The 27,829-nt window shown below is 37.1% G+C and overlaps 1 protein-coding gene across 1 annotated transcript in view; it reads right to left on the reverse strand.

Annotated features, from left to right (window-relative positions):
- DIAPH3 (diaphanous related formin 3) overlaps positions 1–27,829 on the reverse strand; it is a 208,593-nt gene that overhangs the window by 59,875 nt on the left and 120,889 nt on the right. Inside the window, exons 24-25 of the mRNA XM_066176252.1 lie at positions 19,293–19,456; positions 15,197–15,332 (exon numbers count right to left, since the gene is read on the reverse strand). Of these exons, the coding sequence (XP_066032349.1) occupies positions 15,197–15,332; positions 19,293–19,456 (300 nt within the window). The remainder of the gene's footprint in view (positions 1–15,196; positions 15,333–19,292; positions 19,457–27,829) is intronic.

A 27,829-nucleotide genomic window follows, 5' to 3' on the forward strand; every position in this document is an offset into this window, starting at 1 on the left:
CTAGGCAAAACTCCCTAGGTCAACATGGATCTTGGATAAAGTCAGCAGTTATTGCTAACAGTGAACATGCAAATCAGGATCTAAACTACGTGGTGCATACAACAAGATGCTGAGTACAGGGAGACAATCACTGCTCTGGTCCTGCTGGCCACACTATTGCTGATACAAACCAGGATGCCAGTGGCTTTCTGGGCCACCTGAGCAAACACTGGCTCACTTTCAGCTGCTGTCAATCAACACCCCCAGGTCTTTTTCCATGGGGCAGCTTTACAGCCACTCTACCCCCAGCCTGTAGTTCTGCAGGGGATTATTGTGACATACATCCAGGACCCACCAGTTGGCTTTGTTGAACCTCAACAACTGGCCTCAGCTCACTGATCCAGCTTGTTTAGATCCGTATGCAGAGCCTTTCTGTCCTCCAGCAATTCAACATTTGTCACCCAGCTTGGTGTCATCTGCAAACTGACTGAGGGGGCACTCAATTCCCTCATTCAGATTATTGACAAAGATACTAAACAGGACAGGGCCCAACACTGAGCCCTGTGGAGGGCTACTCATGGGCAGCCATCAGCTGGACGTAACTCTACTCACCACCACTCTGGGCTCCGCCATCCAGTCAGCTTTTTATCCAGGAAACAGTAAACCTGAGTTCCTTTTTTTTTCACTGTACTACCAGACTAGTTTTCAACTTTAGACAAAAGTGCTACACAGAACACCAAAAAGGTGAAAATTAGCAAATAAATCACAATTTTGCCTAACATTTATATCTATGGCCGGTACAGAAGAAACATGAAGACTGCAATACAAAATGTTTTTTCATTTTACTTGGTGTTTGCTATAACATGCTTTATTACACTGAAGTTTTCTCTCTTATGACTAATGGACTATCACACCTATTAGTATGGCTTGGAATACACCTTATAAAAAAATCACTCAGACTATGTCTTCAGCTTCCTTTTTGTTTGTTCAGGTTTGGGTTTTGTTTTGCTTTTTTTTGTTTTGGTTTGGGATTTTTTTTTGTTTGGTTGGCTTTTGGGGGGTTTTTTGGTTTTTTTTTTTTTTCTTGTTGGTTTGGTAGGGGCTTTCTTGTTAGTTGTTTAACTTTCTCCATCTGATGCCATGCAATTCTCTAAAATGCTAATGTCTGGAATGAATATAGTCAGTGAATAGTTTCAAACCAACATGATGCCTGAAGAAATTTTTAGCAAAGCCATTAGTTACATTAATGAACATGAATGCTGGAGGAAAGCTTATAAGCATTTTGGGTAATAGCAATTCAAAAAAGATTGAAGGTATCACAGTCACCAAAATGATACCATTAATGTCTACGGAAAAGAGTTCATAAGTTTTGTTTTAGCAGGAACAAGAGAAGAAAAATTCTAATGCTATTTCAGCATGTCATCTGTTTCCTCTTAAGCCTGTCCAGGATTACTACAGATTTCAGGGTAATTTCAAAAACTTAACAATTTTCAGTATAAAAAAAACCCTGGTTGCTATATAAAGACTCATCAAATAAATAAATAAATAATTAAAATAATGCAACAGAAATATTGCAAACCCACAATTTCTTGTAGTAAAGCTGTAACATTTACGTGCACTATCCTTTTTTCACACTTATCTGAAATATTCTGGTAGTCACAAAGTGGATTATAGATTACGCTTCCATTGACATGCAAAACAGTATTAGAAGAATAATTTGTAGAAGACTGAAACTTGAGTTTAAAAACTCCTCCAATAGTTGTCTTGTATACATTGATGTATTGAAACAAACTAACCACTGCAAATTAAGCATTCATACTTAACAATCTTTGTACCCAAAACATGTAGAAAGCCTGGTTTTCAAACACATACAACTTCAGTAGGCTCCAAATTCTGGTTTCGGATACCTACATCAGCAGTTGACTGTGACAACTTCTGTCAAGTTATGCAGGTAACTATCAATACCCACACTATTAATAATGATGTCCAAGTGTCTGTGATGGGAAGATTAAGAAATGAGAGTCTACCACACAGTATTTGAGAAATCTTTTAAATTACCATGGGAGAGCTGTATACAACATTGCTACCACGATAGTACAACAGTCAGAAGTACTGTTCAATATTAACACTTCCTAAAGGACCTTTAAATCGGCTTTCACAAGCTGCTGCTGATGACTGGCACCAGTCCCAACCAGCTTCCTAATTAGTCAAGTGTATCAATCAAATGTACCTATGATCTTTGACCCCATAGGAATTCTAGTTCGCTTGCAGATAGCTACATAGCCCACAGTAATTCCTTTGAGAAAGATACCATTTTATGATTTAAATGATCTCTTTTCCCACAGTTGCAGAATAGAAGATTTAAACACTTTTTAATATCTTACTTAATTAAAACTCATACAACTGTCTTTTAAATACCATCTAAAGGAGAAGTAAACTTCCCAAAGTAGCCGGTGAGTCCTGCCCTTGACATTTCAGTGTTAAGTCATACCTAATTTCATAATTACATCTTTAAAAATGTTAAGAATATTAAAGACCCTTCTCTTCTAGTGCACCGAGTATCATTAGCTTTACATGTACACCTATAATATCTTATAATGATAGCAACAGATACTGCAGTCAGTAGTGACACCTGCATTTCATGTACTTATAAAGAACAAATTATATATACCATAATTCCAGGAGCAGCAGTCCACTGACATGATAGAATCACAAATATCATTAGCAATATGATTTTATAAAAAGAGAGTTGTAACAAAATTGTTTTGGATAAAAAAGGTTTTATTTTTACACTTCCCCTGAACCTGTCCAATATAAAATAAACCGCAGAACACTAGGACTCCAAAATTTCCCTTTACCAGGAGAAAACAATAATACGCCTGTTTCCTTTTTCACAGAATCAAAGCTTTATTCAGCTACTCTTCTCACAAAAGAAAATACTAAGAAGTTTCAGAAAAGCAAACCAGGGATTCTTTAGCATAGCTTCTGTTGATTTTGCTTACTCAATCTGTACACTTCAGAGATTTAGCTACAGCAATTTTGGCTATCATCTTCCACCTGCCTTTATTTATAGCATTGCACAACTACATGCAGCTTTTTGTTATACCCTAGGTAATGAAAAGGACCAGCTCCTAAAGCCAAACACTAAGTTTCATGTGAAACTAAAGCAACACAACTTGGACAACTGCACACATTAAAGAGACCTTAGAGATTCTATAGCCGTTACAGAAGGAAAAGAGTGCAAACCTCAAGGGCTGCTCCGGAAGTTACCTGGATAGCTGAGTTTAATTATCTTTGTTTCATCTTTGACGTAAATCCATGGCAGCACTCAAGCCTTTATATAATTTAACAACAAACTTGGAGTGCTGAAGCTATCGGATTTGTTTTCCTCATCTTAAGAATTAATTCCTCTCAATTCAGCAAGTACCAGAATTGATACTTTTTTACTCTTGTTTGCTATAATACAAACTGCTTTTTCTTCTTCCTCTCCAGCTCAGGACATAAATTAAGTTAGATATACTGCACACAGTTTTTGACTGACTAAAATGTAAGCCCTTCACACCCTTCTTCCAGGTTTAGCTCCATGATGTCTTGTGCATTTACATACAAAATTTCAGAGGCAAATAATTTTCAGGCTTGAGACAGTGACAGCTGAGATGTTTCCAGACTATTTGCACAAGGAAGGAAAAAAGAAAGTTACACCTTTTAAATTTATTAATGTTGTAGCTTTACTTCAAAGACATCATGAAAAGTCCTTTATATTTGTTTGTATAAGGACTGATTTTGATTAGTCCAGACTAGAAAGCACTGACTAAAGACCTCCATCTGAGTAAAATTTGAAGTAACATTCTCTGAACAAAATCAAAAGAGGAAAGCTTTAGCCATGCAAAGTTTTGAATGACTTAGGCTCCAGGAAGGTGAAGAGCAGATCACAGAGAGGAAGATAATTTAAGCCATCAGTGCAGCACTGAGCTCCAATGTTTTGGATATGGGTTCCATCTTTTCAGTCTCAGAGTGCAAGGCAGCCAGATTCTGTGCAGTATTCATAGCGCTGACATGAACAATCTCTAGCTCTTTCAGCCATACATATGATCAAGGCAGAAGACTTAAGGCTTTTACATTGTAAACATAAAAATATAAAGCAACCTTAAGTGTCTTAATGTAACATGTTTCGCAATGACTACCTAAATTCTGAGTCTTCATTCCAAAGAAATTCAGATACAATTTTACAAAGAAATTGTGGGTGGATGATAAGAGCAACTTTGTCCAGAAAATGCACAGAACATATAGACTGCCACTTGAACTTGTTCTAAGACTTTGAATTTTTTTCTGGTAAAAGCTATAGCAGCAACCAGATAATCTTCATTGACAGGTGTATTAAGGAATACATAACTATGAGTCTGACTTTCAATAACAGTGCACAAACTAGAGCCATGACCCAGAACACAGGAATTCCTTTGACACTGATAAAATTTTGGAAGAACCTTGTTACAATACAGTAACACAAAGAAAATTTCCAGTGTACAGTTACAAGCAGAAATAGCTGCCAAGTGTGCCTTGGATGGGCTGGCTGAAAGGACACCTCCTTTTAGATTAAAAATTATTAAATCCAACTTCAGAAAAATATCACTATTTGTAGTGACTTCAGGCAAAATACACATAATAGCCCTTCCAAAAGTAAAACACATGCACACACCTCACGTTTCAAACCAACACTCTAGTCCAGTATCAGAGAAGTTGCATTTCTTACTTATGCCCAACACAAAGCAGAAAGCCTTTGAGAGTGCTTCAGAGCCCTTGGCAAGTATACTCTAGAAAGGTATGATTTCTCCTAATGACTGATGCACCCATTCCATAAATCTAGCTGAGAAGAGTAGGTTTCATGCCATCTTCCTTGCTCTTGATAAACTGGTCCATTGTCGAGCTGTCCTGGAGTGCTTTTATGGTTCAGAAATAGATACATTTTGACTCTAAGCATATGAACAAAGAGGGCCCCACGCTCCAGAGAGCTTAAAACAAGTTAAATTCAAAATAAACTCCACCTTAATGAACTCTGAAAGACAGCTGTCCCTTTCAAGTCCGCTGTTGAAATTAAGGTTGGTGCCTACACAAATTTAATTTAAATGGCTCATTTGACAAAACCAAAAGGTGAGCTGTGGTAAGAGGTGGTTCTTTATCACAGAGATGCAAAAACTCTTCTGTGGGAATACACAAGACAGAGAGTAAGACAGACTTAATTAGCATAGCTAGTCTGATGACTAGGACGCCATGGCAGGGACAAACAGAACTTTGAGATTATGAGAAGATGGGATTAAACCTGCTTAAGGGAAGAGATTCAATCAACCCCCTACGATAAAGATGTTGTAAAATGCATAAGTTGCCTGTATGATCTTTTAACCTAATTATTGTAGTAGAAATTATTAACCTTACTGAAATGGTATATAAGTTCTTGGAAAACCTGAGTAAAATCGAATTCCAATCACCAAAATCAGGGTTCCCATCTCTCCATCAATCACCAATACTCTTCAGTGGTGGAAGGTACCGATTCCTGCAGCTCATCTGGATAACAGTTTCTCATTTAAGTAACAGGACTGAGAATGAAATCATCTTAATATTAGGCTTTTTAATAAAAATGTTAACGATTAAAAAAGAAATGATGTTCATAGTGAGTCTATAAGTCCTTTCTTTCTAGGACAACAGAAAAAAGCCACTGTAAACTCACATAGAGCTTTCCACAGAGATTATCCTGTTTTATTTATATTGGCGTCAGATCCAGTAGAATGACTGTCAGCGCAAGTGTTTCTTAGAAACATCCACATAAACTGGACTTATAAAAGAATGAACAGAACACCAAGCCTTTGAAGCTGTGTACCCCAGGACTTGGTACTGGGGATAATACTTATCACATCTTCCTTCCTTCATGACCTGAATGATGGAATAGAGTGCTCTCTGATCAAGTTTGCACATGGTACAAAATTCAAAGTAATGGCTGATCTATTCAGAAGAGCCTTGAAAAGTTAGGGAAATTGGCACATAAGCATCCTAACGAAATTCAACAAAAGACCAGTATATGAGGTGAAACCTCATCCAGGAGCACAAGTGGGGGGCCAACTGGCTGGAAAGTATCTTTAAGAATTACAATTGGGAATTCTGGTGGACAACATATTGAACATGAGTCAGTATTGTGGCTCTGTGGCAAAGATGACCAAAGAAAAGCACTGCTAGCATGTCACAAGAGGGCATCCTTCCCCTCTTCTCAGCACTAGTGAGACACATCTACAATGCTGAGTCCAGCTCTGGCACTCCTCTACGAGGGCGACACAAACATATCCAAGCAAAGTCAAGGGCCACAAAGATGCTAAAGGGATTAGAGCATCTCTCATATGGGAACACACTGAGAGAGCCAGAACTGTTCAGCCCAAAAAGGAGAAGACTCAGGGGGATCTTACCAATATATATAAACACCTGTAGGGAGCTGGGTGGGGTGTAAAAGTGACTGCACCAGACTCATCTAAGAGATTCCCAGAGAGGACAGTAGGCAATGAGCACAAACTGATTACAAAGAGGTTATCTTTTCACTAAGTCTATTGAATTTTGCATACACACCTACTCTCTCACCAACTCAACAATACAGGATACTCTAGTAATGCATTTTATATTGCATTACCTGATAATATTTTTTTTTAATCCAGTTAAAAGACTCAGTCTTTTTATAGCCCTTTTTCTATTTACTTGGGATGCTGTGTCTTTTTAGTGGAAAACAAAAAGCTTGCTAAATTGAGAACAATGCTAAGTTTATTTTAGTTTTATTTAACCACTTATAACTAAAACAGATCAGCCTTAAGCACTCAGGTTATCTAAGGTTATGATTTGAAATGACAGATAATAACAAGAACTATTGATTACATATGAAGAAGTCAGTCAACATGTTTTGCTACTAAGGAATTTCCCACTTTCTTTACACATCAAAACTCCAATGACACTGACAAGAATACATCTGCTTTCCAGACTAGCCAAAAACTAGTGTTTTTATTAGTTTTGTTTCACAGAGGGGAAAAAAATACAAACATCTATTAGTGAGATGAATCAATTACAATTTCATTTAGAAAGCAGGAAGAACAATTATATGAGCATTATTAATTGAACATAGCTTCTTAAAAGAATATATAGAGCTGAACATAATACACCTGTGTGGGTGTGTGCAAATATCTTGTCTCTTGGTTACTGTATGCCTCTGAAGGAGCATATTGAGCACAGTACTGTTTCCATTTAAATTTATAAACAGCCAATAAATTAATAAATATACACAATGATTACTCATACTGAAAGTTGTGCTACAGAGATGAGGGTCTCAAGGAAATTTTCAAGTTGAATAATTTTTCACCAGTCAAGTGATAATGTTCTGACTGGATTACATGACTGAGCTTATTAAGGAAAACTTCTGGGCTGGTTTGGGTGGGAAAGACCCTTTGGTCTTGGGTTGGGTTGGTATAAATGCCTGAGAATTGCCAGGAAAATCAGACCAACAGCCCACCTACCCCTGCATCATTTGTGCACTAGTAGCCGATAGCAAACATCTATACAAAGGAACAGAATAAATATATAATTACATTTCTAGAACGGTCTCTTGGTCTCCAGCTGCTTATGATTCAAAGACTTTGTATTTGAATTTAGTAGCCTTCAATAGAGAGAAGCTGCCAGAGAAATCAAGTAACTTTTGTCAGCAAGCTTCAGAGCAAGAATATTTTGGTATGCAGTAACAAGACTGTACTTCTGTACAGTCACTGAGGTATTGCTGAGTGAAGATAAGCGTCCTAGTGAACAGCATAGTAATAGAAGCAGCAGCAGACTCAGTTTGAAGGAAGAGTCAGAGACATGACCTTCCCATCAGCTAGCTTTCCAACAATTACAGAGGAGGATCTTGGCTCTTTTACAACCTTGGATTAGGGAAAGTAAAAATAAAGCATATCCACCAATGCTTTGGTAAGGATATTTATTCCTTCCTTCCTCTGCAACTTGAGAGAAGAAACTTTTGATGATACATAAAAAACCTGAGAGACTAAAAGCATCACATAGCAGGAGTGAGTTTAGAGGACTCTGATGTCTACCTCCTTACAGGAGATGTGAGGTAGCATTTGGAGTAGGAAATGCCTACTCAAATCAAAACCTACTATCTCTACAAATGTTAGAGCTCTTAGTTCCAAAGATGTCTCCAGAGACTGTAAATGTTTTTCATGGTAATGCCATTTTAAGTTTGTAGCACTGTTTTCACATTTGTTGAGAAATTTTACCACTGTAACATAAACAGCAAGCTTTATGAGGATAATAATCTAGACATTACTTTACTGACCCTTAATTTTTTCAACTGTTCTATTTGTTATTGTTTTTCTCTCTTCCAAATACAGCTGCTATTTATTTTTCCTTGGGTTTTGTGTAAACCTCAGTTTCACAAACACTTTTCAACTGCTATCTCCAAAGACTCCACTTCTAAGTAAAATTTTCAGAAAGAAAAGAATTGTTTCTTCTAAACAACTTGCACTTTAGGAGCTACTACATAGCACAAACTAACAGCAATTGCTGGATTCTGAGTCCATGGGCTGCAAATAACTACATGAACCTCCATGTTCCAGAAGACCTAGTACCTTTGACATTTTGTTAGAGCATGACCTATTAATTGTTGATTAAATTAATATACATTCAGATCAGTTCTACTTTTTTGCGCTAAAAGCATCAAATTCTGTGAACAGATAAGGTTTTGCTGTATCTCATCTTTTGCTGCGGCTTCTGGAGATGTTTTACATCAGACGTATCACATTGAATCTTTTATATTTTTTTGATTAAACATACCTATATTTTATCATTCTCTGGAGCCCGTTTCAACCATGAATGTGCCATTTATTCTTGAAAGAACATCTGGATGTTCTTGGTAATTTACCCAGATTTATACTTTACTGTCAAAACAATACAATTGTAGCTGAAAAAATACCTCCTTACTAGGGAAGTATCAAGTGATATCGCCTTTCTGGTGGATTTGTAGCCAATGCCTGTCAAATCTCCTTTCTCATATGTATGACTTTCTTGTTTGTTTTCTTTTTCTTTTTTAAATTATGCAAAAATTAGATCTACTCTCCAAAATCATCAGGAGCTTACTACCAACTGTCCAGTAAATATTAACATGAGTAAATACTGAGTAGGCAACTGTAAAAAGGTCTCTGAGTTCTTTCCACCACTGTCATTTAACATAAGAGGAAGAGGTTACACTCCTCACACTTATGGAAAAGACTTATTTCCCACTGTCCTCCTAATAAAAGTGATTCTTCAGAATGAATTCAAATAACAGAAAGTGACCTCAGGAATCCTCTTGGTGAAGAGGGTCCAATTTGAGGATAAGTGGAGGCAATCAGAGAAGAGGAAAAAGTTATCAGCACCAGGGAGGAACTGACTTGAGCAGAGCACTTGAAATTCCCAAAGGGGAAACTACCTGAAGAAAATAACTTACACAAAATGCTTGTTGGATATTAATAATATACCCTTAGGACTTCTTCATATATATCGTCAGATCCTTTTGTCCCCTTCACAGTAAATGCAGTTAAGTAAAACATATTCATAAATACCAACAAGCTAGTAATATACAGACTATTGTCCAAAAATCTGTATTTTTTCAGGATATTAACCCACCAGACATTTTAAAACAACAAATTACCAACATATGTTAGAAACTAATGACGTCATTTAAGTGACTTTTGCAATCCTTCACTCCCTTCAGAGGAAGGGAATACTCTTTGAGAAGTACTGAATCTCCTATTCCAGTGGGAACAAATTAATAAAATGGAGGCCTTATGAACTTGAGCCAAGCAGGTAAAGTAGGGTCTCTTTGAGGGTACCTAATAATATAAATATGTTTGGGGATTTTTAAATTTATTTCAAAGGCAAGCATTTCGTGTGTTGGAATCTGAACTTTATGTGCCTGATGACATTTACTACTTCCATTTTTTTAAACTATCAGTACTGGGATCCATGGTGTCCTTTTGTTTTGCAGAACACTACAGAAGTAATGAAAATATTCATATGGTTCAACTTAGCAGACAATAATAAAACAGTTAATATTTGAAGATCCAAAGCCTAAAATGCTGTTAGCAAGTTTGTGGGACAGGAATGTGCTGGGTTTTTTTCCCAAAATGAAATAAACAACATAAAACCTCTATAAAAATAAATGCTGCAAAATTGACTGTAAATAAGGTCATAACTGTTTAAATGAACTGAAACTTATTCAAAACCAGATCATTATGATAAAAATGAAACTGAATAACACAACTGAAAACAAACTAATATGCTGTATTGGAAATCAGATGTTCCATTTTGGCATTACTTCACTGCTTTGATGCAAGAAAAGGGCAATCCTTGTAAATAACCACTGATAAAAGTGGCTTGTTACTTAAATAGTATTCAAAGTAAGACACAATGAAGATGCCATAATGATGGAGTTCTCAATTATACTACAATAAATTTAGCTGCTATTATCTCAGCTACAGAATTCTTTACATTCGGATAAGATCAAAATAATTGATTGGTGTGCTTCTACTAAGCATCTGAACAGCATGAGAAAGTATGTATCTGAATGTCAATAGCATGCAGACAAGTGGCATTTACATAAAGATCCCCTTTCACTGGCTATTTACCTTTGTAAGGATAGTGTGGGATAGTTTGATCTGGCTTCACAAAAGCAAGTAAAGTATCTCATGATGAATATAATTTTGTACTCCAGAGATTATTTAGAGGACAGATTTTATTAACATAAATTTCAAAATGCTAAGTTATCATTTACTACTTAGGCAAAATGTTTACTGAATTCCACTTACTTTTCAATTTAGGATGGAGCTGAAAGGAAACTATGAAGCTGATACTTTTACTATGTGAACTGAAGACTCCCAGACTTCTTTATCAGTTAACTATTTGAGCTGTGACCACTAGGACATGAAGGTGTTGCTAAGATGTAAATAGAGAGAGACTTTTAGCAAACTACATTTTAGAGGTGTGTAAATCTGACACTGGTTGCAGATCCAAATCTCAAAAACAATTTGCAAGAGGGCAAATGAAATGATTCCATTTAATAACAGAAATCTATGGTCTTATTAGAAGAGGTTAAAATTTATATTGTAAAGCCTACCTAAAATTATCAGGTTTTTCTAAAACATGCTGTACTGCATATCCATAAAACACTACATACTTCACAAACTATAAACTATTGATATATCTGAGATATAAAAAACTGAATTTAAAACTTTACAAAGACTTACCATGAAGTATGCATATTTCTCTAATTTTAGAAAATGACTATATCAACACTGAATTTGGTGCAACAGTATGGCAAAAAAAGCCTGATATAGAGGTATGGATGATAGAGTGTACCTGTGATTTAGATGACTCAGCTGTCACCTGTGTATCAAAGGCACAACATAGGCTAAGACAGATTATTATAGTTTGTGAGGAGTTGGATATATTACAGAACTAGCTTGGAACGCATACTTGTCATAAATGTCAGTTACTATTAATGAAATTATTGTTTTCATACCAAAGAAATTAGTTTAAACTAAAATTCAGGAGTCGCCTTTAATCCAGATTGATTTTCTTTTTTGGGTTAATATGACCTCTGTAGTCTTTTTTTTTTTTTTTTTTGGTTGTTGTTGCTGTTGTAGTACATTCAAAACTGGTATAAATACAGTCCTAACATGCTATATGCAACTTATTGACTTAAGTCACGTGCTGATTATTTTTAATAAAATTGAAATTTCGTTACATATTACTTTATGATGTAAGTATCCCTGCACATGGCAGGGGGGTTGGGGGTTTATTGTCCATTTCAACTCCTTAGCATTCTATTATTCTATGATTCTATATAGCATTTTTGTCAATGCAAAAAGAAGTCAGCAAATACCCCCCAAGTAACTAAAAACTTTTGCAGTATTATGTAGATTAGTAGTTTCCTCCACCTTGTGCAGCCAAAGGTAGACAACAGGCCTGCTCTTCAAAGAGCTTCCAAAAGCAGATGGAAGATGAAGAAACCCAAAGAAAAGGACTTCAAGAACAAAGCAGAATCTGGAGCAGGTTAAATGTCTGTGTTGTAAATGAGTACAGTGGTTAACAATACAAGTTTAGGATGATGACACAAATCCTGTTTTAACACTGGATAGCACCTCAGGTCTTGAAAGGTATGAAGTATAGGCTGAAAGAGAAGCTCCAGAATCATAAAGTAGTCACTAATGGCTAATTAACAGTCACTGAAAAAAAGCACAACCTCAAGCATTGTGAAAAGATTGCTTTTACCTTAAGAAAAGAAGCAGCAGTTAAGCAAGAGAAAATCAAAGGCATTGATGTGGCTGGGGAATTAACACATCCTGAAGCATTTTAAATCCTCTAATCTAAAGATAGACAAGAGGATTTGAACTATTGAGGAATGAAACCATTTTATAAAAGTGTAAGTTCCAAAACTGCGCATGGGGAAGGAAAGAAAGATGGTAGAGTAGGGAAAAAAATCTATTTCTGTTCTAGTTTCCCTTGCAGAAAACCTCTCAAATTTCAGTACGTCATCTTGTCAACTGGGAACATCATTGGTAGCCATCATCACCAACACTACTGTATCAACTCCATGGGATTTTATACTGACATTAAATTTAGGACACACATGTTAAGACAGACTATGCAAAGGTAGAAATTGATGGGTACTAAGAACTAATTATAGTGATAATGACAAATGACACACAAGGGTAAGATAGTAGCACAACCAGTGCTACTAATGACTGTCAGCCCAGTAAAGTGGGATTGGATTATTTTTTCATTGTTTTTGTTGTTTGATTTTTTTTTACTGCTGTTGCTGATTCTTAGAGTTTTTCAAAGAAGTTTTAAGAGAAACAGTTGAGAAACCATGAAGTAGCACATAGTACACAGCCATAGTACGCAGCACAGGGATACACAGCCATTCCTAATCTTCAAATCATTTTCAGTTAAAAAGCCATGTTACTCAAAAAAAAAAAAAAAAAAAAAAAAAAAAAAAAAAAGTTGAGATGTAGAGTACACTATGATCTATCCACCAAGAAAAAAATATATTGAAGAACCATTTAGCATATATACTCTCATCTTTTCTCTTATACCAAGAACGAACCTCTCTGAAATCCCAAAAATAACTTCTGGGTTGGTGACATCAATAAGTTTTATTCATGCAATATTTGAAATAATGTTCCCACAAATCTAACATCTGATCTAGTCACCATATAAAGAAATAATAGGCAGCAAAAATCAGTTACTCCACAGTCACACTTCAGGTAAGGGTGTTCTTGCATTTTGACAGAGAGAGGACCTGGTTATGAATTTTTTAGCAGATCAGACATGCCTGATTTACAGATTCTTAATAAGAAGACAGCCTTTCAATGAACAAGTTATGGCTAGGAAAAAAATGGGAAAAAGGAAAAAAGAACCCAACTTTTTTTTGATTGGCTATGTAACTCCAAAAAATCATTATGCTTCCAACTAAATACTAGAAATATAATTATGGTAAGACTGTACAAATGACAATAACAATAATTATCATTAAAAAAACAAAACAAACAACCCCATTTTTCATATATTTGTTGTCCACCCTGAAAAAAAATCTACCACATGTGCTTTTCTTCCAAAATTAAGATTTTCTAGTAGACGTCAAAATACACTGCAAACAGGCACAAGAAGCCTTAATCAGCGACCAATTTAGTCAATGTCAGGCTCAAGACATTTACAGCTTGAGGTGATCCTAACACCATCTTTTACTATCTGCTGTTTAGATCAGTCATTTAAAACTGAATTTTAGGTGACTCACAGGACAAGAAACATCTTTCTGTACACTTGCATGATATCAAAACCCCTGGCTACTTAAAGACAAGTAGAGGACAAGTGTTTAGTTCCCTACCACATCAGCTGAAGTGGAAGGGTTCACTATCAGAGGCCTACATTCACATGCGTATATAACACATAAGTCTCCAACACTGGCACCTGTATTCTGGGAACACTGAGCATGATATTATGAAAAACAGGACTTGAGAACAGCTTTAACTTTGACGAAAAGACTATCAATTTTCCATCCAAAATGCTACCAGCCATACACACAACATGTCTGAGAGAAATCTCGTTTGAAACATTTCCAACCATGCATAAATACAGACACCACTTTTAATCCTTCCTATTCTTCTGCAGCCTCCTCTATCTTCTGTGAGCCTTGAAAAGGTTGTCACTGGTGGTTTTCTGATTGGGTCTTGAATTTTACTTCTAAAAATTTAGAATTTTTGTGTTCAGACAGCAGCTGCCTGATTTCCCCCAAGAAAGCTTTAGACTCACACCTCAAAACATGGGTAGCCTTATAAAAATAAATCAAAGACTTTTGGTCTGAAGAACCTCCGAAATTAAACACACCTACTCTGGCCATTAGTGAAAACTGGAAGAGACACGTAATCATTTATGCCAAAGGTGCCAACCAGGGTTTAGGTAGGGAACTGTTTAACAAGACCTGCTCAGGAAAAAATAAAAGAATAGCTCATGGCAATTTTCACAGTTAGTCATGCATCATTGTGAAGGACTAGAGAAGCTCAGTCCAGGATAAAATACAGGCATATAGAAGATCATCAGACACTCCTTTTAGTAAGAGAAAACTCACAGCATCTGCCATCTCTTTTGGTACAAAAGACAATATAGAACCAGTAACTTTTAAAATGCACAGTTGAGGGGGTTTTTGAGGTGTTTCAATAGGGACCTGTTAAAATAACAGTTGACATACTCAAAGAAAAATAATAAAGTAATTCAGGAAGGGCTTAGTCTTATAAAAGAACAAAAATGAGTATGTAATCTTAGTTAAAGAAAATGGCTTTGTGATTTTGAAAATGTCTTTTCACAGGTAACAAAAAAGGGTTCTGAGCATAACTGAACTTAGACTTGGTCACACAAGGTTTGGTACGGTCCAACGGAAAAATAAAAAGCAGCAATTTGAATTCTTTTATAACTCAAAACCCCAGGAGATTAGGAAAGCTTATTAAAAAACCCCCAAAATTTAAACACCTCTTTGCTGAAAACTAATCAGTGAAAAAGCATTCATCTATGTTTTGTTTTTTTTCTCATAGAACATTCGGATAATGAAAAAATAGAAGTTTTATTGCCAGTAAAATGCTTGGTAAAATGTGTTTTCTACATCACTTACCTGTTTTCATTTCTAACAAGCGTTTTTTCTTTTGTTGTCTCTCTAGTTTTTCTTTTTCTGCCTTCTCCTTAGCTATTTTAGCACGTCTCTGTTTTTCTTCTGCTTCCCTTCTTCTCATATTTTCTTTTACTGCTTGCTATGAAAAAAGTAATAGAGAGTTCCACTAAAATCAAAGTCTTAGCAAAAACAAAGCTGAATCTTAAAGAAAAAGCTTTTAAATGGTATCCCCTAACTAACCTTAATTTATCAAATCAAGGAAGTATTTTACATTCCATATTTAGTACATTTTATTCAGAAGAGTAAGCAAATTCAGAATAAATACATTAAAAACATACTAATTGCCCCCAAATGAGGATTATAAATTCAGCAAGAAATACATCTTAAGAATACATATGTTAATGTAGGAATAATTCAAACTGTTTAAACCACCTTGTTCTAAAAAAATGTATGTTACCATTTGTAGTTCTAAAATAATTTCAACACTTTCTTCTTTCTCACGCTGCCACTATACCAAGCAAAACAAGGCTGCCTGGGTAACTATGTTGCATTTTTATTATTCTTACCAATATTTGCATTAATTCATTTGGTTTATAAATTCTGGTTAATATCAGTACAATTCTGTTTATTTTGAATTATAAATATGTACTCCAAAACTTCCACTGAAGTTAAAACAGTACAATGAGTTTCAGTGTTTTGAAAAAAAAAAACTTTCCATATTCAGACATTAAGCAAAAGAACTCTATTACATTCAATACCTTTTTAACAAACGCATTTTGGGATTACCATTTCATTATTTTAGTGTTAGCTGTGTACGCTGGTAAACTCTTAGTGCTCTGAGAACTTACTTTTGCATTAAAGTGCACCTATTCATTGCAGAAAGGTTTTTTTTTTTCCAGAACAGTTACATAGAACCCTATAGAACAATATATCAAAGCGTCCCCTCTCTCAAAACGGCTAACATCTTCACAAGGTCTCTGGCAAAAGCTGCAAGTTTGCAGGGATAATTAATCTCTCATTTGTTTTTAGCGGGAAAACATCCAGACTGCACTCAGGAAAAGAAAATAGTGGACTGACAAGTATTACATACCAGAGATGAATGTGGATTACAGCAATACTTGCACAGGCACTGTTTGTAGCATCACTGTCATACAGTGACCAAAAGAAGAGGAATGAAAAATACTACAAAAAGCTTGTGAAGAAATACTTGTCTTAGTTAACTGAAGAAGAATAAGCTTTTCATTATGAAAAAACAACAATGAAATTGATTTTTTATACAAAGCAAAACTGTACTTTTACAGTGACTCCTCCAAAGTCACCTCTGTCAAATTTCTTCATAAAGGGGGAGGGGGGTAAATGCTACCTACAAAATGCAAAAGTTTTTGATTGAATTAATTTTGACAAAAGATTTGCTGATTTTTAGACTGGGCATTCTGTAGAATAATCTACTGGATAAACTACTGGATAAAATTCAAATAGGACCTGGTACTTGACAAGTACAATATTGGCAGAAATTACATACTTTCCTAATAGAGTGACCAAGGAAATTTCTACTTTGTACCTACTTTTCCCCAAAAAGAATATCAGTAGGACTCAGCCTCAGACTGCAGTCATTCAAACATAGATGTCTGTTCTTTCTAATCACATTGAACAAGTGGGCTTGTTCAAATCTACTTAATAGCTCATACTTTCATATGCAGTGCAAATTGAATGCTTTGGAGTATCACACCTTGCCTTTCTCAAACAGGAAAATGATTTTCCACAAATTCTATGTCAAAGCTGAAAATTTCAGGCTGATGATGTCTTAGGTACTATTTAACACACTTCTCCAGGAGACTAGGTACTTCTGTAGTTGTGTCTCCTTTGAGACATCAGGTAGACAGCTCTCCAAATTCCACTAAATGAATTAAGTATGCATTTCCCTTGACTAAACTACAAGATTAGACACTCAAACTCTCATACAGATATGCCCTTAGGCCAAATTCTATCCTACATGTCCCATGTGTTTTCAACACAAAATGTAAGTGGAATACCTAGACCTAGATTTTCCAAACAAGGCATTCTTGGGTTCTCCCTTGTGATTTCCAGGGTTGTTTCTAATTTTTATTTAAGCATTTTCTTCATATAAAAAGAAAAATAGAGTCTAGGGAACACTCTTACTTGGTTGCTCTTCTTATGGTTCTTGAGGTTATGTCTCTGCTGCAGAGTAATCCAGTGCCAATAGGAGCAAGGGGTTTCTATACCCTATGATTACCCCAATTAGCCTACTCTTGGATAGAAGAGCTGTTACCTCAAGGTGTGTTTGCTCCCTTTCCTACAACTGGAGGAAAATTCTAACCATTAGACAATTTCTTCATCATGAAAGCTATCCTTCCAAGAAAAGGAATGAGCTTGTTAGCACTACCCGTGATGCCATGAAAGTAGAGAGGGAGGTTAGCAGGGATATCTGTTACCTAAGGTGCTCCACTGAGTGTACCAGGAATTTAGCTGTGGAAGCTAAAGCTCTGAAGGCAAGATGCTTCACCCCTTTTCTTGGATCTCGCCAAGTAACTATACTCTAGATTTGGTGCTCACAAAATGTCAACAATAATAGTTACAGCTACCAAAAAACACTGAGATTCAAAGTGCAGATCAAAGTCGGCTATGAAACTGAAGTCTAAGGCTCCAGATTTAAACACAGATATTTTAAAAACTTTTTAATATATTTTCATTAATTAAGAATGCAAAAAATAGTTGTAAGTAGGAAAATACTTCACGTGAATCATCAGCTTTGCATGACAAGATGACTGAACTTCACTCTCCCATACCTCCTGGTGACAAGTGGTCTTTTAGTTTGGGCTTCTTAATAATTCCATGATTTTTCAGCACTAAATTTAGAAGTCTTCTGAACTAAATTTTCTAAGTTAATAATCACCTTCAATTTCTGTCAGTAGTAAAGACCAATACTAAACAATTCTGAAAATCGTCTCATTTGTCTCATGCTAGGCATCTCAAAAATCTTCTCTGAAAAGTCTCAAAACTTAGCAGCTACTCAAAATTTTTCTTAGTGTCATTGAATGATAGGGGGTTTCATGCCTTATCTACACATCTTTTTCATATAGCCTTCAGACTGTACTCTGCAAGACAGAATTATTAATTTTCCTCAAGGTTTCTTCTATCATGCTCATCAATAATACCTAACTGTTTTGAAGCATTAATTAATCTATCTTTATGACACTGTTGTGAAGTAGAGGCTAGCATCAGTGCTAATTTTACGGACACAGAGAAGAAATATGGGAAAATTAATGCAAAGCACAACCACTTCCTTAGAGCCTCCAACTCAACATGAACATAAGCATTTAGAATTCTACAACATTTACAGGGGAGGTATGGTTTAAACATCAGAAAGTAAAGTAATACAACATTTTGTAATATTTATTAATTCTGAAATCACACCACTGAGTTTCGAATTAGGCACAGATCAAGTTAGGGAAACACAATCAATGCCCCTGCTCCCAAAAACCTGGCATATGTAACTTACCAAGCAAAATTATTGCAGTTGAATAATATCTAGGGTTTTAGTTAAACTCTGAAGTAGCAGAGGCTTAGCAGTCATTACACGTTCCAAATGGTTGCTAAATATAGGGTTCTAGTTTAAGCCCTTTCCTCAAAAGTGAGGGATATACGAATTTCAAACTGTTTCTCAGTACCTGTGAAAGAGGTAATTTTCTCCACCTATATCTTCAGACCTGTCTGAAATCATTAAAAAACCCAACCAACCAAGTAAAACCAAACAAGACGGGGAAACATGCAAGCAACCTAAATACGTGTGTTGTAATGATAAGTTGTAGTGATCAGGCTCCAATGAGGAGTAGGTGGCAAAATGACTAAGTCAATCTTTCTACAGATCTATAGGCATTAGTTGGATCAGTCCTCCAGATTTTGTCACAAAACTCATGCTCATACAATATTCCTGCACGGAGTGTAGTTAGTAAGTTAAGCTGTGTAATTCTAAGAAGCCAGATGTGACACAAATCAGCTTATCCAAATTCATACATATAGATAAGGTTACAAAATAAAACTTCTAAGAAACATTAGGCATAAAATAAACATATCGTACCATGAACATCATCCTGAAGTTGTTTAAGTCTGTTAAAAACTCCTCCACCGAAACTTTCTTCAGGTCAATGGCATAATAGCCCATCACATTCTGATAGAGTTTTTCCATGTTCTCATGCATCCGTGCAAGTTTCTGAAAATCTTCTTTGGCATGAACTAGGAAGCTGTACACTGCTGTTAAGGCTGCAAGAATACTCAATGAATCCCATCAAACACACTGTTTTTACTTAACGTTGATTTGTATGTCATACACATTTTTTTTATATCCTCAAATAAGGACCAAAAGAATTCCTTCCATGTTCTCTCTGGAAGGATACAGTACTTCCAGATACAGTGTTGTATCTGAAAGGGTACAAATACTAGTATTTACTGTGTATACTAGGCCTATGAATAAATTCGGGGACTTCATCAAAATATCTCAACCACTTTAAATTTAAAGATTATTCAATTACTACATAATTTCTTATGAAATGAAATGAAATGAAATGTAACAAATCTAACTTCAAGCACCCATGTAGTTTCTTTAGTATCACTGTGTCCTTATTGAAGCTAAATGCTTATGTATTTAAATTACAATTTCCATGGAATTTAGGCACAGATACCAATAATTAACCTGAATACTTTATCAATAAATACCATCGTTCCTACTAAAATTAGAGTAAAAATACAAATATTGATTAACAATAGTAAAAGAAAAGATCATGAAAGATTAAAAACTTCATTATAAAAGAATTGCACTTATTTCTGTTCCTGAAGGCTGCATGAGGTATTTATGTTTTTTCTAAATCTATTTGCAATGTCAATACAATTTAATTAAATTAGAGGTGAAAACAATAAAACTACTTATATAAAAGATGAGCAATTCATAAATAGCATCAAAATATTGCATATAAAATAAAAATCCCTATGTCTATTCAGGACTTCCAATAATGTAGTTTGCCAAAGAAGCTCAATGACAAAATATTCTACATAGTCATTTCCTTATGTTGGGCAACTTCAGGAACTGTGCACTTTAATGGAATGGTCAAACAAATATTTATGTTCCATTATTTTTCTGCTGTAGCAAATGCTCCAAAAGACAAGAAATAGCCATTTTATCTTTACTCTAAATTGCCCACCTCAACTACTGCAAAAGAGAATTTACTGTGTTTGTACACAGATTAAATACTATGGTCACTTTATGAAGGACAGAATTTTTAATCAAGTGCATTAAAATCTAAACCAACAGAATAGCACAAGACCTGCCATTTTTTCTTAATGAATAACATACAACAGGCCTCAGTCCATCATCACAGGCTGCACAGATCTGTCTGCAAAGCCTTTCGACCTCCAGCAGATCAACACTTCCACACAACTTGGTGTTGTTAGCAAACTTACTTGAGGGTGAACTCAATCCCATTGTCCAGATCATCAACAAAGATGTTGAACAGGACTGGCCCCAAAACTGAGCCTTGGGGAACTCCACTAGTGACCAGTACATATTAACATTTTACAGCTGGATGACTGTTTTTACTCTTCAGGTTTCTTGCAATGCACTTGGATTTTAGTTTTGTTTATAAGCTGAATTCCATTTCAGTTGCACTGTTAACTGTCCTTCTGGTTTGTTGGGGTTGCTTTAAAAATAACAAGTAAGAAGTTCATGGGGGGTTTTTTGTGATTTAGAATCCAGGCAAGAAATTCACACAATAATGATCTCAGATATGTCCAGGAAGGGAGAAACAATGCACTTTCACAATATTGTACTTAGTCACTAATGGCTACTAGCTGATTCTGTAAGTCCACAACCTCCCCTATGACAGTCCTGTGAAAAAGGACTAACTAAAGTCAAGGTTTCAACAATTCAAAAAGATACATCACTCCTCAACCACCTATTTTCAGCCTTTCTCAACATGGCTCTTTTGCCAGTACAAGCTTCTTTTCATGCTTTTAGTAACTTCACAAGATGTAGCTCATAAGCAGCTTCAAACTGCCTGCACTGACTGGCTGGCAACAGCTCAAAGAGAACTGATGCTGCCAGCCCTCTTTTCTTCTACATCAATTTGAATCTCCTTTACTCAGCCCCCAAGATGAGCATAGCACACAGGAAACTGATCTTTAGACTTGAGATTCTTAAAAAGCTATTGGTAGGAAAGCAAAGAAAGTCGATGAGAGATTTGTCTATAAATGCTGCCCAAGGACTATATAAAAAAGGATTATGAGAAACAAGACACGACAAAACACAAGCTAAGACCATCAAAAGAAATGTCACCAGTTCACAAAAACAAGAACCAAAACAACAAAAAAGAGTGAAAATAGAAAAAAACATTTCCTAAATTTGTTTTCATTTTGATCCTAAAATTTAGGATACCTAGCATTTGTGACTCTTTGACTATTAACAGATCTTATGAAAAAATACAGTTTTTCGCAATTATGAGGGTACTTATTTCCACAGAGTGAAGGGTAAAGGAAAATTAGATAAATTAGTTTTGCTGTCTCTCTATATAAATGCCAGATATTAAACATTCTAGTATTTTTAGTTTTCTAGGAGGCAAAAACAAAAAACGGGTTGAAATTATCAGTAAAATGTAGACTTCATCTTGTAAATTCCAGAAAATATCCTTAAAAGAAAACTTGGGGAGCAGGGGAGGTGAGGGAAAATTTCTGTGTTATTCTTCAAGACACAGCTAAAATTACAGCTATGTTAATAGAGTCCATATAAGCTGGGTAATTTTATACTGTTGAAAACTGATTCCCCTTGAATATCTGATGCATAATTTTAAACACAAAATACAGTATTCTGGCAAGATGTTTTGCTATCTAGTATTTCAGTGCCAGAAACGATGAATCCTGAGATTTTTATTTTCCATCTGGTGCATTATGGGATACACCACCCCTAAGCTGTTGCCATTCTACTGAGACTGTGCTTCAATTTAGGTATTTTTAATAACTCCTCTTCCTTTTCTCCTTAAATATGGCTTTTGTTAGCCAACTCTAGCTAAACTGGAAACAACAGGGAATACTACTGAGTACAGCAATCCCAACTGTAATTATTATGAACAGGTTGATACATACACAGTATCAACTACACAATTCATTGGTTTTGGATGAATGAAGACAGCAGTACAGCTGCGCAGCAACACAGGTGGGAAGAAAACGAAATCAAGAAGTTTGGTATTTGTTAACTTTTTCTGAAGTGGCTTTGCTTCATGGACTGCCTTTTTGGAATCACGGGACTACAGATCATTCTGCTAATTAATGTAGCAGGACACCATTGCATGGCTGAGACAAGATCTGGGGCAAACTAACTGCAGTATGTTTGGTCTTGCATATTCTGGCAGCTCTTTTCACAGTGAATTGCTTGTCTGAAGTTTATACTGATTTTAATGCACTGTAGTATATAAAATACTAATGTAGTGCAGCATATCAAGTCAAGTAAAAGCAGCTGTAACCCTAGAAAAGATAATGAATAACATTAATCTCTACCAAACAGTTCCTTAAAAGATTCCAATATTAACCACTTGTATTTTTGCAGAATCTTCAAAAGGGAACCGAGACCACCAATATACTAGATGACAACAGTCTCCACAAAATATGGCAAACCTTTTGAAGACAGATGCAAAAAGACTTTGAGGTCACTTCAAACCATTTCAACAAATGATTTTTTACGAAGCACTAGCGGTGTGAATGCTGTAGGACTCTGTTAAGCATTTCCCACATTTTGGAAAATAATTGCCATTGTCTGAAAAATATGTGTCAGAGACTTCTTTTTATATACACATATCAAAGTTCAACAGAAAAATTCTGCATCTGAATATAATAGTTCAAGAAATACATAGAAATGTTTAGATTTTTAAATTAGTAGCTTCTGAAGAATACTTGTCAAATAATACCTTTTCTTTGATCCTCTCCTACTTATCTCTATGTTATAAAACTAAAACAAATTGGCAGGTAGTTGTATCACACAGAAAGGCTGCATCCACTGTGTAAGTATCATATATTACAAGTAAAATCAGTGCTAGCTATAATATGTGCCTTAAGTCCAGACCAGATATTAAAAAGAATTATAGACTTGAATTAAATCTGCATTGGTTGCCAAAACCCTATCTCATTACCTGTCCACACAGTTTTAACATCTTGACCCTCTACTAAAGAGCAACACACAACCTTTTTTTACCTGAAGAGCTCAGGTCCTGTAATCTGCAAGGTCCTTAGTATGCAAGGACATCTTACGGATTCAATTTATGTTGCACGGGGGGAACTTCAAACTATGAGGTCAATTAAGTAACCAATAGTTTGGAGGCAGCAAGTAGTCCCTTCCCTGCAGTTGAAATGGGTTTCTTCTACCTCATTTGGTAGTGGAGGCTCTGACTCATTTAAATGCTGTTTCTTCCTCCTCTTTCTGCAATGTCAACAAATCAAATTAAATGGCAAAGGAACAGCTAATTGATCAAAAGAAAATACTTTTTTCCTAGCTGAAAGGCAGCAATCAAATGATTGTCTCTCAAGTATTAGTTCCATAAGTTTCTGTAAAAGAACACCATCAACACTACTTTTATCAGTAAGCTGAAACTTTCTCAGCTGCTGCTTGGAAAATCAGAAGACGGGAGTTTAATGATAAAGAGCATGTTGACTAAATCACTTAATTAAACTTTTCCTATGCAATTTAAATACTTTCCATAAACCCACTAAATTTTTATTTTGAATGTACAAGTGTATTTTGTTCACTGTGCTTTTTTATGGAACATTTCACTCGATGGATTTAATACGTTAGATCAATATCAATTCAATATTCTTTGACTTCCCTAATTAAAGGAAACAGAAGAACTGCGATAATAACTATTTCTTTTCAGCTAGCATACACACGATGGCTCACAAATTAACACAATCTAATATATAGGAGAAATATTCATAATTACAGACTTTGTCAATAAAAGAGTGAACCAACTGTGCATGTCCCTGACTTCTTAAAGAAACAAGAATGCTAATCAGTTCATTAGGGGGCTTTGGGTTGTGATATTTAGCGACAGGATGTAATGGCCTGCCTGTCCATGGAGCTTAATTGTACTCAGAATGGAAAATTATTTTCCACAAAGCACTATCCTTCCCTTTAAAAACTTCCTGCCGGTTTCTTTTTATGAGCTGCATGGTTTTCAAGACATCATCAGATTTCCTTGTCATAGGAATAAAAGTAAAGACAGGTCCAGGTTCCATCATGCTGTGCAGGATTATCTAACCTTTACATCAAACCTTTTCTGCTTCGTAATTTATTGAAGTTCCTGTTTTTCTAAAAGTGAGCTGCTTTAATTAGTGTGTTCACAGACATGACTAGAAACCACATGCAACTATGCTGTTTAGAAATTGCTGTTTGTCTGCTGGGTCAGGTAGTAGGTGAGGGTAAACTACTTCTGTTCATAATATTTACTATTCAAAATACTGTACTTAAATATTCTAATACAATGAAATATGTAGTATGGCTGGTGTAAGGACTTAAAGAGCTCAGCTGCCTGTCTCAAACACACTTTGGGCCACAGAATGATGTTGCCATGAGCACAGAAGGGAGAGACAGGTGTTGGGGGTTGGGTTTGTTCCTTCTTTCTCTGGGGAATTTTTTCCCCACGGGTTGCCAAGGGGACCGGGTGTTGGATACTTGAGAGTGCTTGGCTGAAACAAAGAGATGGACAAAAGGTGGAAGGGGGAGATAACGCAAGTAAAAGACACAGCTTGAGGCAGCTGCGTGCTTTTCTGCTTCCGGGTTCGGGAGACGCGTGTCGGCCGCTCCTCGAGGATCTCAGCCGCCGCAAAGCACGCCGAGAAGAAGCTGGGCGCTTTCTGCCTCGCCTTCGAACTTCTTCGGCGCTGCTCCTCTTGCTGCAGCGTGACCCTGCACTCCCTGCGCTGCCGGGACATCCTGCCCCTGCCTGCCGGGACACCCTGTCATCCCAGCTACCAGCCCGGGACTTTTCCACTGTTCCAGCTTGGTGCTCTGAGGATCCTGCAGAGACACCGAAACCAAACTGCCCTGAGTTTTGTGAAACAAAGCCCTCAAGGTTCTTGGTGCTGTTGTCGTTTGTCATTAATGCTGTAGTTGTTTGGTAGGGGGGGGGGAGTTTTTTTTTTGTGTTTGTTTGCTTTGTATTACATACTAGTAAAGAACTGCTATTCCTGTTTCCCAAATCTTTGCCAAAGAGCCTCTGATTGTAATTTTACCTAGCAGATACCTGTCTTCCTAAACCGAGACAAATTTTGGCGCCCAAGTGTGGGGCTTGAGGGCACTGAGAAAAGAAGAGGGAAGAGAAATAGCAGTTCTTAACTAACCTAGTACTTTCTTTTGTGTGCGTTGGATATAAAAACCTCATTAGGCTGCATCATGTGGTCTAACTTAGCCTGGTTTGGGTGGCATGTGGTTGTGGCTGTATTCCTTCCATTTGCAGGCCCTTATCTAAACATGGGCCCTATAACTAAGGCTACTGTGACTGTCATCCAGTTTATTTTATGGCTTAATAAGGTGAAGAACTCATGGATTTTTAATTTCCTCTGGAAGGCAGGCACATGGATTCAGAGCTATCGTACACTAACTGTGTGTTTTTGGAGTTACTTTAACAATGGTACCTACTGTGAGGAAATGACACCGGGGGAAGTTTCTTTTTCCCAACCCTTTACCCATCTCTTTGGGTCTGCCCCACCAGTTTTTGAAGGGTTTAAATCCTCTCTGAATGCTAATGATATCATACAATGGCTGGTGCTGCTAATATGCGTATTCTGTTTAGCATTCAGAGATAAAGGAAGATTGACCTGGATAACCACCCTGATACCTACCCCACAGAATAGGGATGATACCCCAGAGCCTGACTCTGCCCCACAGCCTGCCTCAGAAAAGACCCACCCGGATTGGGTTGAGGCTCTGGTAAAAGAGATACATGAGATAGGCCAGATGCTGAAGGAGTACATTTCTCCAGCTCATGAAAAACCCTCCCCCTGCCCCGAGAAGGCAGAGACTGATGGTGCAGCAGTGGAACCCACAGATGTTACAACTGTCCAGGTTCCAGCTGAACCACAAGGGCAACCACAGCCAGCAGCAGTCGCCCCTGTGGAAACAAAGAAGTGTAAAGTGAAATCGTCAGATCCTGATACTAAGGGTAAAAAAGGAGGGTCCTCACAGCCCACAGAAGAGCCACAAGTTGAGATCATCACTGAGTCCCTGACATATGAAAGTCTACGTAATCTGCAAAAAGATATTGCACGACGAGGACGTGAGGCTTATACAGCCTGGCTACTTTGAGTCTGGGACCTTATGAGTACAGGTGTGCAACTGGATAGTGCTGAAGCAAAGAATTTGGGACCCTTGACCCAGGACTCAGGTATAAATCAGGTATTTGTAAGAGAGCAAAGGCCCCTTCCCCTTTGGGAACGACTTCTAATGAGTGTGAGAGAGAGATTTGTCCACAGAGACAGAATGCAAGAGCACAACAATAGAATGCGATAGAAGACCCTTAAGGAAGGAATCCAACAGTTGAGAGAAGTGGCAGTATTGGAAGTACTTTTTGAGAGGACCGGACAGCATGATAATGACCCCGACAAAGTTAAATGCACAGGGCACATGTTGTGGAATCTGGCAACTCATGGACCATCCCAATACGCCACATTCATCGCAACAATTAATGCCGAAGATAACCGAGAGACAGTGGGTTCTGTTGCCAACAAGCTCAGAAATTATGAAAGTATGATCAGTGGCCCAATGCAGGCTCATGTCTCTGCGGTGGTGAAGGAACTCAAAGAGGAGATGAGAGAAATGAGAGAAGAGATGAAAAGGAACAGTTCCCATGTAGCACCGGTGCGAGTCACAGGCCCCAGAATCAGAGCCCAACATTCCCCAGCGAGAGAGAGAGGGTACACCCCTCGAGCTGACCTGTGGTTTTATCTGAGGGACCATGGGGAGGACATGGGAGCGTGGCATGGGAAACCTACTTCTGTCCTGGCAGCACGGGTACGTGAGCTCAAGGAGAGAAACGCTAACAGAGGGAGTTCCACTAGAATGAAGGTAGCCTCAGCCTCCCATGAGCAAGCTGCCAGGTATTACGGAGGTGGGAATGCTGTGTCAGATTCCCTCGAAGGAACCTCTACCATGTACGTCCAAGAAGGGAATAATAACCAGTGCTAGAGGGGCCCTGCCTCTAGCCAGGAAGAGGCACGGGAAAATCGGGTTTTTTGGACTGTGTAGATTCGATGGCCTGGCACATCAGAGCCACAAAAATATGAAGCTTTAGTAGATACTGGGTCGCAGTGTACTCTAATGCCATCAAGACATGTGGGGGCAGAACCAATTTCCATTGCCGGGGTGACGGGGGGATCACAAGAACTGACTCTGGTTAAAGCCGAGGTGAGCCTGACCGGGAAGGAGTGACAGAAACTTCCGATTGTGACCGGCCCAGAGGCTCCATGTATTCTGGGCATAGACTTCCTCAAGAATAGATATTATAAAGACCCTAAAAGACTCAGATGGGCTTTTAGAATAGCTGCTGTGGAGACAGAAAACATTAAGCAGTTGAACACCTTGCCGGG

The sequence above is a fragment of the Chamaea fasciata genome, unplaced genomic scaffold (assembly GCF_029207755.1).
Source record: "Chamaea fasciata isolate MVZ Bird 193981 ecotype frontalis unplaced genomic scaffold, bChaFas1.0.hap1 SCAF_2, whole genome shotgun sequence".
In the NCBI taxonomy this organism is placed as follows: domain Eukaryota; kingdom Metazoa; phylum Chordata; class Aves; order Passeriformes; family Sylviidae; genus Chamaea; species Chamaea fasciata.